This window comes from Cheilinus undulatus, linkage group 7 (genome assembly GCF_018320785.1).
Source record: "Cheilinus undulatus linkage group 7, ASM1832078v1, whole genome shotgun sequence".
Classification (NCBI taxonomy): domain Eukaryota; kingdom Metazoa; phylum Chordata; class Actinopteri; order Labriformes; family Labridae; genus Cheilinus; species Cheilinus undulatus.
This window is the reverse complement of record NC_054871.1, coordinates 13,116,845-13,134,005: the sequence shown is the minus strand read 5'-3', so window position 1 is coordinate 13,134,005 and position 17,161 is coordinate 13,116,845. Positions and strand designations below refer to the sequence as shown.

The window sequence follows — 17,161 nt, the reverse complement described above, 5'->3', positions numbered from 1 at the left end:
ATATCTGATTCTGATTGGTCAATTATGGGCGGTAGCTAGATACTGTTCCTTCCTGCATGACAGTGATTTATCATGAGGCTTGTTGGAGAGTTACTGCATTATCCTATATAACCTTGAAGAGATTGTAGCCTGATTTTGTGGAGACATGAAGAAGCCTCATAAAAATTCAACACATGAAGTGATTAAGTTGTCATGGCAGGGTGTCACGAGTCTAATGTAATACAAGCTTATTTCTTTACTAAATCTAGACTGACGCAAACCTGTACAGGACAGTCTGCTACATGAAAAATTCATTCAGGGCTGCTGGTGGGGCTCAGAATATACTCACACTAAACTAAACAATTAGATGCAAACATATTTAACTAAGATAGTGAGCTATGAATTATTATAACTGCTTAATATGGTCATGTTAGCACTGGCCCTGTAAGCATGTCAGCATGACGATATGAGTATTTAACCCATAAATCCCTTGCCCCTGGTAATATGCAAGGGCATCCAGAGCACAACCAGGGTTTTTCAGTCCCCCTTACCAATCAATGGCGCCCTTAGGTGGGCTTATTCGCCATTTATTTTTTATGCTCTTAATGTTGTTATTGGTGAAAGAGAGTGATGGAAGCATTATGTCTTGAGGTTTTCCGTCCATTCATGCAACTGTCCAGGCTTTTCTTGTGAAATACCTCAAGATATATCAAGAATGCCTCAAGGGATTGTCTTCACACTTAGCACAAATGATGACTATAACTCAAAAAGGTTTTAGTGATTTAAGTCAAAGGTCAAGGATATTGGGCCTCATGTTCCTCTTTGCTTGTACACACAACATCTGAGCATTATTTTGAGGGGTTTGCTTCAAACTTTGCACAAATATCTACTGTGACTTAAAGATGAACTGGCTACATTTTGGAGGACATACATGAAAGGTTAAGGTCATTAGGCCCCAAGCTTTTTTCTAATATTCCTGTGTTTCTGCAGATATTCTGAGGATGGTTACGTTACTCTAAGGGCCTAGGTCAAGCTGTAACATCTGGAGTATGGTCAGGAGTCTCTCCTGTCTTTCTGGGCTTTTAATCTGAACTCACTAGCTTGAGTTAGATAAGATGTTGTTTGTTCATACATTTAAGGTTTTTTCGTCAGAGTTTTTGTGTCTGTGAACCTTTCACATTCACAGTCCGACTCAAGAACATCTTAACACTTGGTGTCAATCAGCGGAGTCTGTGTAATCATATTTTGAGTCATGCTCAAGTTGAGGTTGCCCTAAAAGCACAAGAGGGTGAACTCCTTTGGGCTTTAAAAATATTTATGGCTTCAAGCTCAAAATATGTTGGTATTATGGTTTCTCCTTGGCCAAGACTTAGTAAGCAGCTCAACGAAAGCCATTTGAGTCTCCTGCGTCTTCCTCTCATCTCAGTTTTTGGAACATAACTTTTTTAGCCATCTCTTGCTTGTGAATGTGATATCTCAATCAAAGATTTTCATCAGATTTTGCACAAATGCCAACTATGACTCACTACTTGTAGACTTAAAGGTGATTATATTTTGGAGGTCTAAGGTCTTTTTTATATGCATCAATCTGACCCCCATGTTTAACTAATTCTACAATCCAAAGTCCAGAGGAAATGCCTCTGTTTTTTTACATTGAGTATGTATTGTATATCTTCAATTTAAAAAAGACTTCAAATGTGCATCGGTAAGATTTCTGTAGTTGACGTTGCACATGGGTCATTGTGCAAAATCTATAATATGTATATTTATATATGAGTACTGTATTTGGTTTTTGATTGCTTGTAATTGGTTATGATGATCTTCCTTATTTGGTATTAAATCTGCATCTGTAAGCTCATTATTGTAGCACCATTTAACTCAAACACAGCTTGAAGGTTTTTCAGCATTTAATAGAAATCTGTCTAAATTTATCCTTAAACATAAATTACTTTTTTATGATTTGAGCAAATTATGTGTGAAGACATTCTTTTAAGAATTTTTTTGCCAAAACAAAATTAAAAAGTGGGTATGAAAATTAAGCCGTAACAAAAATACTCCAGCCTCAGGGTCAGTACTTAAGAGTGTATAATAGAGGATAGCAGCCAGCTGCACTGTCATATTTCCTCATATTTTTTTATTCAATCCATCCACTCATTCAGGGTTTTATACTGTTTTGTGTGCCCATTGATTTTGGCTTTAACTGAAAGGCATGTTCAAAAGAGCTGCTTTAAATCCATTAAATTGATGTACTTGTTGGCTTGCAGCTCCTGGAGGACTGAAAGTGACTGTTTGTCCCAAACACGCTGTACAAAGTGTGACCCCGCCCCGCTCTGAGTGTGAGTCAGTGTGTCAGAGCGTGTGCGTGTAGTTCAAGGTGACTCTGTCCGGGCCGCTTCTGCTGCCCGTTTCTTCCAGGCCACTTGCACTCAGTTCAGGTCAGATGTTTCTCTCATGCACACAGCTTGTCAGCTGTAGTTTCATCTGAGCTTTCTTCTGCTATCAGTATTTCTTTGTTACTTACTTATTTCTTATCTGCAGTACTCTACAGTTAAATATTTTATAGAAATATACAGATATTGGGGCTTAACATTGACTTATAATGCTGTTAACATCTCATTTTTATTGTTATAAATGCAGTTGCTAAAATTAAGTAAAGATAATGCTCAGAGATGGCCACAATCATGATCCTTATGTTTATTTGCTGGCATCTGATATGAGAAAATGTGGGAGTAGATCAAAACATGTAAAATTGTCTATAAATGCAATTACTTCAATTTGAACATGAAAAGTCTTGATTTTGAGTGTGACTGAGTGTAGAGGAAATAACTGTTAATGATGAAAAGAAAACATCTTTAAGAGTATACATTAAGTCAATCTTTAATCTGACTTATTCACTGTAGTTACTTTGTCATTTAATTTCTATTTGACCTGGAAAACCTTGATGAGATTAAAAGTCTCATTTCACAGAGCATCCTAGCCAGGACAGGCCACCATCCAGACGAACAATGAATAGCCATACACAGAAAACAATGCAAGAAACAAAATTAAAATGCATTAAGAGACACAAAAGTGATAAATCTTAACACAAAATATATTTTTAAAACTGCCCACAGACATAAATAAATCAGACAAAACATCTGCAGTGAGACGTGTCTGCCTTCAAGTCATTTAACATCCTCTTAAATCATCCAACGAGATCAGATCATTAAGTTTCGGGTCCTGCTGCAATTCGTTCCAAGAAAAGGAAACAACAAATCTAAAAGTCTTTTCCCCAGTTTAGTTCTGACCTTTGGAACAGACAGTAATAAAAGATCCTTGGGTAAAATATGTATCAATAAATGCATGTCTATGTAAGAGGCTGACTTTCTGAGCTCTGCCAAGGCAAGCTGAGAAAGGCAGTGAACCCCCAAATGATCAGGTGCTTTCTACATAGAGCCCTTCACTCTGACATTTGTGTTTCAGTTCCTGTCCATAGGATTTTAGGTTTGTCTGTGGTTCATTGGTTTATTCCTATGTTTATACATAGTAGATCATTGAGAAGCAACCCTGATTTACAATGGCAATGAGTCATTGCATGTATGTCCATGTATTTCAGCCTATGTGGGTGTATCATGCTCAAAAAAAAGTGTGTACATTTTTTTCCCCCTGGAGGGATTTAAGAAAAGGATATCTCCTCTTTTTTCTTCTTCTTCCTCCGTCTTCTAGAAGAATACAGAGAATGCCTCTCATTTATAACTTTGCACATCCTTGTTTCCTCTCTCCTCAACTGACCCTGACATGATTCTCCTGCCATCATGACAAAGGATGTTCCAATTTCTTAACCTGGAGGAGACGAGGATGAAGGAAAGTGGAGACTTCTGGAGGAGATCGCTGTTTCCCCACCTTTTAATTAAAGATGCAAAGTGATTGGTTGGGAAGTACGGCATCTGTTAAAAAGCTACACCTCTGCCCAGTTCATGACTTTGTTCTCGTTTTATTCTCACAGCGCTGATCTACTTAAAACTTCGATACTTAAACACACAATGATGGAATCAGTTGATACATTTTGTAACTTTAAACAGGTTAATCTAATCTCAAATTATTGGGTATCAATACAAGGTTGGCAGTTTATTGTTTTCATCTAATATAACAAAAGTATCCCTATGAACTCAAAGAGCTCTGTGGTGGATTATTGTACAAATCAGAGTTTTATTTTTATGTAAAACCATCTAGAAATGTTTTGTAATAATTTTCAAATAAGAGGTTCCTTAAATGTTTGTACAGTGGGGTTTGAGAAAACTGACACTGTCAAATGAGGGATTTCTTAGTTGGTAAAGTATCCTCCTGTGTCCTTATGTCTCTTCCTAAAAGTATGAGGATGCTTGTCTAGGTTTGTCACGGTGCTTGAGGAGACATAATGAATGATCTGAGACCATCAAAGATTAATGTGAGCTTTAATGGGAGACAGCAGGATAACGATAAAGGTGACAGCCTATGTTCCTCACTTTGCTGCTTCAGCCAGACTCTTATAGCATGAACAAGATGTGATGGCATAACATGAAACTTAAAAGGCATCTGGACTTTGGTCTCTGTCTATTTTATCATGGCATACTAAGGAAGCATCTACATTGAAGGATTGCCATGTCGGACGTCTCCAAGAGCAGCTTTCTTTAGTGGGGGCCCTGGAGACTGATCATGTCCAACTGGGAACCTGTCATCTGACTCTGGAGACATGTCTGTTTAGGAACAGCTTCCTGTGAAACTCAGTACTCCTCAATTAATGCATGATGGGATGCATTAAGGATTTAATCTGTAGATACATATAAGATATAAAAATAAGTATTCTATGACTTTCTCAAATATCTCTTTCAATTCCTCTCTGGGAGGAGCAGAGATGTGAGAAAATGCAAGTGAGGGATGCAAAGACACCCTAAAATAAATTGAGAGGCCTTTGGTAAATGATCCTCCTCTGCCCTCCTTTTCCCACAGACAGACCCACGTCTCTTGTTCAAACTTGGAAGACACGAGGAAACTATGTGAGTAAGGGGGACAAAAATCTTTTCAAATCAGTCAACAAAGATATTTCTTTGTCTGTGCCACAGTTCTGACCCTGGTCACCCCTGAAAAGAATCTATTACTCCACTAACAAAGAATCAAAATAAGCCCATGGTAATATTGCAAAACTGTAATGAAAATGGAAGAAACCTGCACAACTTCTGTATATTTGGTTCATGTAATATTCCCCGTATCTACTTCCATATTTCAACCACAGGCATAATAGGATTTTTTAAAAACTCGACAAAGTTTTCACGAGAAATAAAACTTTTTTCTCACAAGTCTAAGGTATGAATCTCAGAATTCTTTAATAGAAATGTTATCCAATTGATCAGCTCAATCATATGCCATCACACGTTCTTGTTAAAGGGATGCTTCAACATTTTGGCAAATTTGCCCATTGCCATAATTCCTATAGTCTTAGTAATAGGTTCGTTACCTTCAGTTGTCGGTGCAAGCTATTTTTAGATCGCCGCTGCTGAGTTCGGACCTGCTGTGCCAACTCAATTTAAACGGACGGTATTCCGGCTTCCCCTCATCAAACTCATCAAATACACAATCCAACAACTCCAAACGCTCTCGTGGACACGTTGTGACCTGCACATTCACCACGCTATGAAATAATAACGTATAATTATGTAACATTACAACACATGAAGCAAATACTCCAAACTATTTCTTGAGTAAACCACTGGGCGGAGTGACACAGTGCAGCAGCCATGTCTGGAGTGAAGTTCTGGCTTTGCATTTAGCTTTAAAACATCTCCATCTCGTAATGTTCCATGATTATTTCATAGCGTGGTGAATGTGCAGGTCACAACGTGTCCACGAGAGCGTCTGGAGTTGTTGGATTGTGTATTTGATGAGTTTGATGAGGGAAAGCCGGAATACTGTCTGCTTAAATTGAGTTGGCACAGCAGGTCCGAACTCGGCAGCGGCGATCTAAAAGTAGCTTGCACCGACAATTGAAGGTAACGAACCTATTACTAAGACTATAGGAATTATGGCAATGGGTGAATTTGCCAAAATGTTGAAGCATCCCTTTAACTTTCACTTCACTGTATCTCCATGATATATTTTTCTCCCTTAACCCTGACCTGTAGATTTCTTCCTGATCGTGACCATTAGACTAGTTCTCTGCTTCCTCGTGTTTCATTTTATTGACTTCCCAAAAGCTTTAAAGTGACTGATTTGTACCTGAGTGACCCAGCCTTGAATCAATATTTGAAATGCTGCGATTCATGTGAGAAAATGGATGACGTTGATTCTAAGCTCTGCAGAAGAAACTAAGAATGGTTGGGCTGATTCAGAGAAACTCTGAACATCCAGGACAGCCAAGGACAGAGGAAGACACGCAAAGAGTAATGGAGATAGTCGACAGCGCTGGACGTGTTTGTGTTGGGTAGTTTTCACAAGAGGATCTAATTGTGATTCCCGATGTGATAACCTTTCTTTCAGCGTCTCACACTCAGAAGAATCAGAGTGGACAGCTGAGATAAGCCCCTATAATAGTTGTGTCATGCTGAAGGACACTGGACAATCAGTCACCTCTGTGTGTCCGCTATACGTTACCTGACGTAGAGTGTGCGTTTCTGCGTGGTGCGGAGAGATGTGGAGCTGGAGCTGACACTGCTGGTCATCATCTGTTCCCTCAGGTCATGGATCTTGGCCTCGAATCGACTGTACTCTACACACAAATACAGAAAAAGAGGAGAAACACCTTTAAACCCAGGAGATTTCAGGTGACAGGTTTGAAAAAGTAATGCAAAACTATTGAAATATCTATAAAGAATCTATTTTAAGCTGCTTTTAGAAGCTACCTGTTACTCTGCATTAGGAGCAGCTGACTGGCAGTGATTTCTTACGCTTCAATCATCTGTGCTCAGTGGTTCAGAAGCATTACAGATCAAAAACGAGGAGCGGCGGCATGAACAAACACAGCTTTTATGGGTGTGGAGGTTTTTTCCTCTCTATGTTAACCACATCTCTTAAAAATGAATGGAGTACAACAAGTACAATGTGTGTTTTAGGCTGAAAACTGCAAGAAGTTTACTCTGCATCTACAAGAGGAGGGATTTTCATGTTGTTTGACTTTTCTGCTCATTACAGGCACATACACAAGCTAATGGACATGCAGACAGTGGCATCGAGCTGTCGCTACAGCCATGATCAAATAGTCTGTTTGATCCAAATATTAACTCCTGTTACATCAGAGCTGCTCCATGTCAATATCATCATAAACACACATTTACAAGGTCATCCAAGCACACACGTACGCGCACACGCATGGCCAGTATGAATCCTCAGCACTGACTCATCCATGTCACTTGAGCTTCTAAAAATCTGTGTGTACAGATTTCTTCAGGCGGAGTGAGTTGTTATTCATAGATACCAACATTAGAATGTATTTATTATGATAAATTCCTCCTCAGTGTCCATGGGAAAACATTTTTCTGCTGCTATTTTTCACATTATGTGTTGTTTTTCCCTTGTGTTGACTTTTTTCTTCTTCTCTATGCACATCTGCAGGCGCCCAATGGGAAAAAGTACAGTGATTTTAATTAAAATGAATGGAGCTTGCAAGCTTTGTATAAGAATGACGTCCACGTTCTTAGTCTCAATTGTTTTTCCAACCAGCAGGAACATAAATCAATGAGCACAATAACGAGCAGATCTGAGATGTGTGAGAGAGAGATTCAGAGGGCTAAGAGCTGGAGTAAAACCCTGTTAGACACATGTGACTGCAGCTGCCTGCATGCTGGGTTGTAGGTGGGAAATGTGCACTGAACACAGGCGCCACATTATACATGCACACTGGGCTCACACTGTGACGTTCAGAGGGCTCAGCAGTGGTATGACATGGCCTCTCTGGAGTGCCGTTTTCATTGAGTTATGAGTCAGTTAGCATATATGTTCATTTCATTTGATGAGATAAACCTACTGGGAACACCTCAAGCTGGAATTTAGAGGGAAAGTGTCCAATCAGGAATCAGAAAACAGAAGCACAGCAGCTTGAATGCTTTATCACCACTACCACCGTCATCATCATAGTTTTTCTTTTGATGTTTTCTTGCTGCCTGTTTTCAATTTTTTATACTCTTGTTTTATAGTTGTAGTGCCCAGATAATGTGTGGTAGGTATAATAGTCTTTTCTTATTAATGGAGTGTGAATGAGTTCAGACAAAACAACTCAATTAACTTGATTTCACAACTGACATGCATCATAATCAAATCCCATGACACATCCTCCTAATTCTCTGCTCTGCAATTGTCAGCTCTGCCTTGAATCAGTACTGCACAGGGGTTTATGAGGTTATCTCCTCAACCTGAAATTCTGCATGCAAGATAAATCTGTGAGTAATGATGAAGTCAGAGCCTGATGCCAAACATGTTATGCCTTGATAATAAATGAATGAGAAAATACAAATGTGAATTGACTGACTGACTGAGTTATCATAGTCATTTTCATCATCATTATCATCATCAACCTTTATCTATACTTGATAAATTCATGACGCACAAACCTTGACCCACGTCACTTACAGAGGCATTAAAAGAACCAGAACATGTAACAAAAAACACTAAAATCAACAAATGTGCACATGTTAGCAGCAGTCTGCAGTGATTTTTCTTTGTTTATTTCTTGAAAGTTTTTCCCATCCAATTTTTTTTAATGTTTACCCAGAACTTCAACATAGTCCATATCTGCTGTGGAATAACCTTGCAAAGTAGATGGATTTGCTAGACTCAATGTCTGTCTTCAGGCAAATCCATTTGCAAAGCTCCAATCTTCGACAACTGTGCCAAAATGAAAACCATTCGGACCAATCAGCGTCATTTGAGTGGAACAAGGCAGGGTCTAGTTGTACTGTGAGCCAACAGCATATGCTGCCACCGGTTTAGCAATTAGCTGGGATGTAGCTATAGTGTAGTGTCACTTTTATTACAAATAGACCACTTTTTTTTTATGAAATATAGATCAAAAAATAGAACTGAAGTTTTATGACAGAAAAGATGTTTTCACTCCTCTACCTGCTTCAGTATGAGTTTGTGATCACTACTGGGGGGAGTTGTAGAGTGAGTCCGTATGAACATTAGCTGCTGGTGGAGTGATTAGCTCGGATGTAGCCACAGCAGAAACCTTGACCACAATTCTTTATTGAAACAAGTGAAAAGAGCCGCACCAAAAGCCTCTCTTAGCACCTCCTGATAGGCTTTGGCTTGAAAATTTTTTGAAAAGTCCTGCCCTTCTCAAACACTTTGTATGGGAGCTTTCCCAGATGAATGTGAAATATATCCATGCAACGGATATATTAAACAGTCAATCTGTTGTGTAAGGTTACTGTGTTGCAGTCTCCCTGGCACTGAATTTTATCTATCAAACATTTTTGATATGTATGAAAGGAGGCTGGACTGCTTTTGATAGAACACCAACAACAACCAATGAGAGTGAGCAGACAGGGTAGTGCACCTACTGGGTGTTCAACACTTTCTCAACTCATAAACGTTAACACAACTATACATTTATATCAGCCAGGATTTTACTTAAACTATTTTCCTTATTTCTTTTATTTTTGCTACAACAGTAGCATACGCTAGGACAGCCAGCTGAGGATTTCAAATGTCCTCCATGTTTGTCTTTCTTCTGAAGTTACATTTGATCATGCAAGTTTCTGTGAGATCTCATGTAGGGAATCTTCACCGTGAAACCATTACAGCAGGTGTGTGGTCTCATAGTCTGGCTTAGTCATATAGTGTGTGCATTCAGAGGATAAAATCATTTGAAACTGTCCTCATGAGTGTCGGTATCATGCTCACATACCATTTTGATGCAGTCAGATGAAGCCAAACCTATTCATCAGCTATTGTAAGATGACAGTGGTATAAAGTTCTTTTTGAATCAGTTCTGGATTCAAGAAGAACATAGTAGTGAACCATCACAGTTCAACTATGCACTGATGGCTTTGCTATAAAGACATCTGTGGGTTAGATTAGTGGCATGCCACAGTACAAACCCTCATATGAGGGTGCACTAAAAGCTTTAGGCTTGAGAGGAGGAGGCTGGGGTTGTGGAGGCAAAGCTTTGCCTGCAGCAGCTCAGTGTGAGCAGCACTAATGTCTTTAAGTGATCAGTGAAGAATAATTTGTATTTAAATGGAGCAACTTGTTGTGAAAATGAGCTGTGATTGGTTAGTGCATGATTAGAAACAAAGATTCAATCAGCAGGCAGGGGCGTAGGACCTCCGTGTCCTGCATGAACAAACACAAAGCTTCATTTCTTTATCAAGATTCATAATGTTGATACAATTGGAACAATGTTATCCCACATTGGATATTATTCTCATTTGTGCAAGCCTAACATGAGAGCATGTTTTCTTCATCAGACCTATTCAAATTCAAATTTTGGAAGTTTTCCACAAATACAACAATGAAAACCAGAACAGCACTTGAAGTGTAATTGCCAGGAACAACTGTACCCTCATCTCACATGAATGACAAGTAGTTAATTGCGAGAGGAAGCCAATCAATGCAAAGTGCAGCCTTTCATTCATACACTTACCACAGCGTCCCTGTGCTTTAGTATCCTCCTGTATAAACCGTCTGACCCATTTTTTTAGTGTCCATAAAAATGTCAGCATGCTTCTTTAATTATAAATGTACATTATTTATGGAAATGCACAAAGTGGTTAGAGCAAAAGACATGATGTGTTTTTAATGTGAGTCTGTTGCTTTAAGGATGATCGTCCCCCAGCAGAACAAGACACAATCTCTTTACCAGCAGATTGCTGTCTTTAAAAGACGTTAAATTGTGGTGTTTTTGATTCGCAGTGACAGCAGAAATGTGTGTAATAAATCCACACTGACTGCCCTCTAGTTTTCCTAACACCACGCAGCTTTGCAGAAAACCTCTGAACTAACACTGGGATGACAACGCCGCTGGCTATAAGCCTGAAAAAGCCCCTCTGAAGGCTGTCCCTGTTCATGTTTGTGTGGTAATGAGTGTGTATCTGAACCATTATTGTGCGGACAAGAGAATCTAATTAACCCTGAGTAATTCAATCATTCTGGAGGTACACACGGTCATGCACTCACTCACACACAAATGCACGCATACACAGAAACAAAACCTTCAGAATCTCCCGGGTCTTCCTCATTTGTCTTCGTTTTACATTTATCATTTCCTTGTTTATCTTCCTACACACACGTTCAGCATCTGAAAAGTGTCATAAAGCAGCCTACAGCAGCCAGATCTCTGCTCTGATTTCCCCCAAAGCGATCATTAATCTGACAATGATGCTCACAGATACAAACTGCTAAACTGTACCACAACGCCTGGAAGCAGCGGCAACAGAGAGCGTTGTGAATCACTGAAATGCAAACTGTAACATGATCTCTCACGCTTTTTTATCAATACATTGACTACTGGAAAAAAGCGTTAAAGGGTCAACATTAAGGATGTCAAAATGTTCAGTACTTAGTAAGGATAGACCAATGGAACATTTTTCTAGATCAAGTATCAGTACAAGTCTTTACATTTGGGTCTTCACCAATACCAGGTACAAATATGAATAGTAGTTATCTCAAGACACTTTACAAGGAGGGAAGGTCTACACCGTACTCTGACACTATTATAATAAACAACAGCATTTATCACCATGAGCACAGCACTGGCAGTATTTAACCCTGTAACAGAGGCAACAAAAACCTGCCCTTAAGGGTCAGGGATGTTGAGCAGAACCAGACTCAAGTTTACAGCCGTCTGCCAAAGCTGGAGTTGGAAAGGGCCAGTAGGAGGGGCAGGGGATGAGCAGGAAGAGGAGAGTGACAAGAGAAACAACAAAACACCGAATGAAAGACAAATTAATGGGAGCAGTGTTAATTTTAGCAGCTGGTTTTTAGTTTTAGTCTAGTTTTAGTTGACAAATAATTCTTACATTTAAGTCTTTACCTTTAGTCACATCATATTTTCTCTCATAAAGATCTGCCAAATTTCAAAAAAGTAAATAAACACTCATTATGTACAATCAATAGCTTCCATGTAGTAATCTGAAATAAACTGATGGAAATACAAACATACATTGGATAACGAACTTTTGGGATGGGGATCATTGATTTTTATCCATAATAGTACTCTTATTAATCACCTTGATTATCAAACTCCTTATTGATAATATAAGTAATATTAATAGGAATATTGGTGCATTTGGGGTGGAAAAATGAGTCAATATGTTTTTAACTGAACTGAATGTCTATTTTATACTACTAAATAAGCAAACATTTCTCCTTCAAAGGACAACATTTATGCAGATTTCTTGCTAAAAACTAAAATTCCATTTTCTCCATGTGACTTTGAAGTCATAATAAGTTAACTTCGCCCTTGAATTGCCAGAAGTCTGTCTCTAAACACATCATAATGTAAGGTACGCCGCCTCCTTTGGCTCCCTAATTAGCATTTGTCTCACCAATTTTTAACACTGATTTCACCTTGGATTAATATTTATACAAACAGGACCCAGTAAAAAATTTTGGAGTTTCTTTATCATTGCAACTCTGACCAAGACTGAAGAGGATTACTGTACAGCAGCAACAGAAGCTAATAGGAGTCTATGCTATTAAACAGCTGATGGAGTTTTTCAACGATTCAAAGGTAAGCTGGCTAAATTTTAGTTGAATTTCTTCTTAAAACTACCACCAGAATACAGAGAAGAGCAACAGGTTTAATCTATCAGCTCCTCTCTGTCATGCTGCTTCACACACAGTGTGGTAAGAATTTGTGTTTAGACCTATTTTGTTGGGAATTAAAAAATATAAACACTTAAAATGATAGTGACATATGACAACAAACCAACACAAAGTTTCTTCTCAAATATACATTGGGGGTGATCTACAGAAAAAATGCAGGGAACCACAGTAGTCACAGTATTACATCACTGTGGCTGCAGGGAGACACTGCAGTGGCTCAGCCAAAGTGTGCTCAAAGGGACAATAAAGAGTGCAAGAAAGCTGGAAGAAAGCAGCTCTGTTGCAGCTGGGCCATATTGAAGACAGATGTGTAGAATAAAAACCTTTGAGTAGAGACATTTTCATAAAAAAAGGTTGTGAAATTCTGATACGGTAAAAGAGTTTTTGGTAACACTAACAGCCAGGATTAAGTTAAATACCACCTAATTACCAGAGAAATGCCAAAATATTACGAGGACTTACTTGATAATTAAAACGTTACTACTAGGTAAATACTTCTTATTTCTTACTTTAATATTACCATAATTCCTTGGTAAAATGATTAACTAATTAGCATATTATTCTTGAGAAATTCCAAGATAATTACATGTATAACTATACAATTACAAGGTAATTATGGCCCACTAAAATAAAGTGTAACCAAGTTTGCTTGCATGAAAGAGTTTTTCTGTTGATTTTGGTGAATAAATACAAAATAATGCCCAAAATTGGGTGTCAAGGACTTCTGTTTTTCTTAATGTGATATTGAAATAAATATCGAAATAGCTTAATTTGTATTGAGGTATTGTGAAAACTGAGGTCAAGTACTGTACTTGGTATACTCAACACTAAAAGATTAAAGGAAAATCTGGCAAGAAAGAAATACACAAAACTGTTTCTATTGTCTCCACAAATGAGGCTGACATTCATGTTTGAATGAAAATGTAATTTATTTCTTCACCCTTGAATATTCATCAGGCATTTTCAGTCTTTTAGCCATGATAAATTCATCACTTAGGGGTTGCTTCACTTGCTAAAGAGAGAAAACACTCAGCAAAATCGAAGGCTGAAGCTACAGCATGAACATATAGATCATCAGAAGCAGCAGCAGCAGCAGCAGCATGTAACTGTCTCTGTCAACACATCGCCTCCATGCAGCATTAGGGGATTAAAAGCAAAAAAGAGAGAGAGTGAGGGGAGCATGCAGGGATGAAACAAGACAGAAGAAAAGAGGCAGGGAGAGGAAACAGATTAATGAGTGTGATTGAGTTGACTCACATCAGATTCAATGAAGACTAAAGGAAGAAGAAAAACAAGACATACAGTGGAGTACAGAGATGTTGTTCCTCTTTCTAGTTCCACAGAAGAAAGCCTGTCTTGCAGCTTAGATATTAGTGTTATTGAGTCCTAAAGAGGAAGACAAAGCCAGCGCTGGCAAGGCTGCATCTCTGATCATCTCCTGCTGGAAGACTAAAGCAAAGTGCTGATGTTTAAAGTCAGAGCTGCAATCTTGATTATCTTTTTTAAAGTCTTAAATCAAGAGAAGCAGTAGAAGCATCAAGGCTAGAGAACAAAAGTAAGACTGTTGATACCACACACACACCAATGTTTCCACATCACTGGTTATTTCTTGCACTGTGAGAGTCATCAGAGCAAAGACGGCACAGGAGCCAACATGTTAATGCTGCATCAGTGGTCATCAGAGGGCTAATAGTGTCTCAGAGAAACACATTCAGCATCATTTAGCACCATTTCCCCTCTGAAAAACACACTCAAAGTTGCTTAAAACTTCACAGATTCAGATTTTATCCACAGACAAAGATGCTGCAAGAGATAAGAGAATAAATATGTCAAAGTCTGCCTTATCAAATCTCAGCTGTACTCACATGCTGCTGGCAGATGTCCGCTTGTTATGATGATGAAGCTTGATTTTAGATGTGCGTGCAAGAGTCAGGTTTTTGCAGCTTTCAGTAAGTAAAAAAAAAAAAAAAAGGAGAGAGAGCAGATGTGTGTAATGATGGAGCTTTAACACCGGAGCCAGAGCAGAGATGTAAATGTGTGTGGAGAGGAGTGTGTGTAGGTATGCAGTGGTGTGTTTAAAATCAGTCCAGCGCTGCTCAGCTGCCACGGAAACAACAGATGCTAACTCTCTCTCTTTCTCTCTCTACTACACTCGCCTCTTTCTTTTCCTCTTGCTCGCTGGTGCGTCCACGCTCTTTTGCTCCTCCCCCTCTTTGACAGCAGCTTGCTGTAGGGCGGAGATACACACACACTCAGCAACAGACATGAACGCTGTTTCCTCAGGTCACTCATGCAGGAAGCAGAGTCCATGCCAGGCTCTCCTGCCCCACTTTGGCCGAGGGAATGGGTCTGAATGCCACACACAGACAGACAGGCAGGATAAAGCTTGACCAAGCATTTTGAATATTGATTTTAGCAAAGCTTAACTTAACAGCTCACTTCATATTTATTGAACGGGTTTCCAATTTGTTTAAAATGAAAGCACAACCAAAATAAGACAGCAGCATCTGCCTTCTTAAGTAAAAGGAATTTAAGTCTTTCTGCTCTGCATGATTTATGTTTGCCTGTGTCTCCATCTGTCTCCTCTTTCCATCTCCTCTTTCAGCCCCTCCATATTTTAAGACCCCTTATCTTTCCTTTATCCCTGTCTGTTATTCGGCTCTGTCTTTTCCAGGGTTTAATTTATTGAACATATTGAAGAAAAACTGCAACTTAGAACATTTTAATCATGTCAAAGCTGGAAGATGGTAGTGATGTTCCTAAGCGTTTAATTCCCCATATGATTGAACACAAAATATAATTGTATTTAGTTGACAAATAAATACATTCTGTAGACCAAATTTACACTGCAACAGTACCGGTTTGAAAATAGAAAGTTTCACCAATTATAAAAGTTTAGAGAACAACTTTATAAGCCGACGCATTTTCACTTATGGCCTTCATCAGGGTCATCTAGAAACACATTTCAAACATATTCTACCAATTTGAACACACACTTTGCTACAACAATGCAAATATGGCTCTCGTTTCATAATTTTTTTTGTCTATTTTGGCCAAGAACCACATGCGGTGCACACAAGAAAATAGGCAAGCCCTCTATTCTCTTGATCATTAGTTCTCAACTGGTCTAACTTCAGGACCCACCAGTGTCAAGTATAAATATTTAAACGTAAGCATTATCACAGGAAAACACAGTAAAATAAAACATATTGATGCATTTCCACTAAGGATTTCAGTAAATCAGACTTTTCTGACACCATTTTTTTTTTTTCAGATACTTGTTCGTGACCCACTGAAAACAGCTCAGCAACCACTTTAGGGTCCCAACCCACCAGCTGAGAAACACTGCTCTACATTCTTCATGCAGACTTAAAGCCTATCCAGACTGCACACGTGAGACACATGTCTTGGCTATGATATGGCTTGATTTTTATTTTGTTTGCATGTTAACAAATCAGGGCTTTCAGACTGCCTGAGCTGCATCTCACATGCAGAGAATCCAGAGAATAGATGAGTCACCTAGATTCTCCGCACAACATGCGCAGTTCTTGTCCAAAACAGACAGGAAAATGATAGAGAGCCATATTTATCTTGCTGTAGCAAATATGTACATCCAGTTTGGTGGAATATGTTTGAAACCTCTTCCTTGATGGCCCTGATGAAGGCCACAGGCTAAAATGCCAAGGGTTGACTGATAATGGCTTTTCAGGGCTATTTCAGGGCATACTGTCAGAATCAATATGCATTTGTGATGACAAATAAAATATACTTACTATGGCAAAAGCAAAACTGCAGGTTAAAAAAAATAAAGAAAAATAATCAAGCAAGCCAATAATCAGTAATAATCAGGCCAGTAAATGATCTAGCCCTATAAAATGCATCTATTTAACAAAGTTGTTCTCTAAACTTCTACAACTGGTGAAGCTTTCTGTTTCCAAGCTGGTAGTGTATGTCACAGAAAAAAAAAACTAACGTGTAAGTACAATTGCCAGTTGTGCTTTCCAAAGTAAAACCCCAGTCAAGCATTTCTTTGGAGAAACTACCTTCCTTTGTGCAGAATGATTTATTCTGAATACTTCCTGGCACAGTTCCACTACACTGTGAATCAAGTCACATGTAGGGAGGTACTACTTATGAAGAATAACAGGCTTTGGCAGCAGGGAGATGCATCCAACACACAGAACACTGGCACCTGGTATTAAAGCTGCGATGGTGTATGCTGGAGTAGACACACACGGCAGCTGCATGCAGCAAAACATGCTGCCAGCCAGAAAGAGCTGTAACAATGTGAAGTTGGTTTGCAGAATGTAGCTAATGTTAGCAGTATTAGCTTGCCAGCCCTCGATCCTTTTTGCAAGTTAACGTCCACATTTCTGAGCTGAATATCCTCCCTCTATGCTTTGGT

The 17,161-nt window shown here is 38.9% G+C and overlaps 1 protein-coding gene across 3 annotated transcripts in view; it reads right to left on the bottom strand.

Annotated features, from left to right (window-relative positions):
• LOC121512285 (discs large homolog 1-like protein) overlaps window positions 1–17,161 on the bottom strand; it is a 203,001-nt gene that overhangs the window by 24,352 nt on the left and 161,488 nt on the right. For all 3 annotated transcript variants that reach the window (XM_041791461.1, XM_041791462.1, XM_041791463.1), the window contains one exon: window positions 6,586–6,700. In XM_041791461.1, coding sequence (XP_041647395.1) covers window positions 6,586–6,700 — 115 coding nt within the window. The remainder of the gene's footprint in view (window positions 1–6,585; window positions 6,701–17,161) is intronic.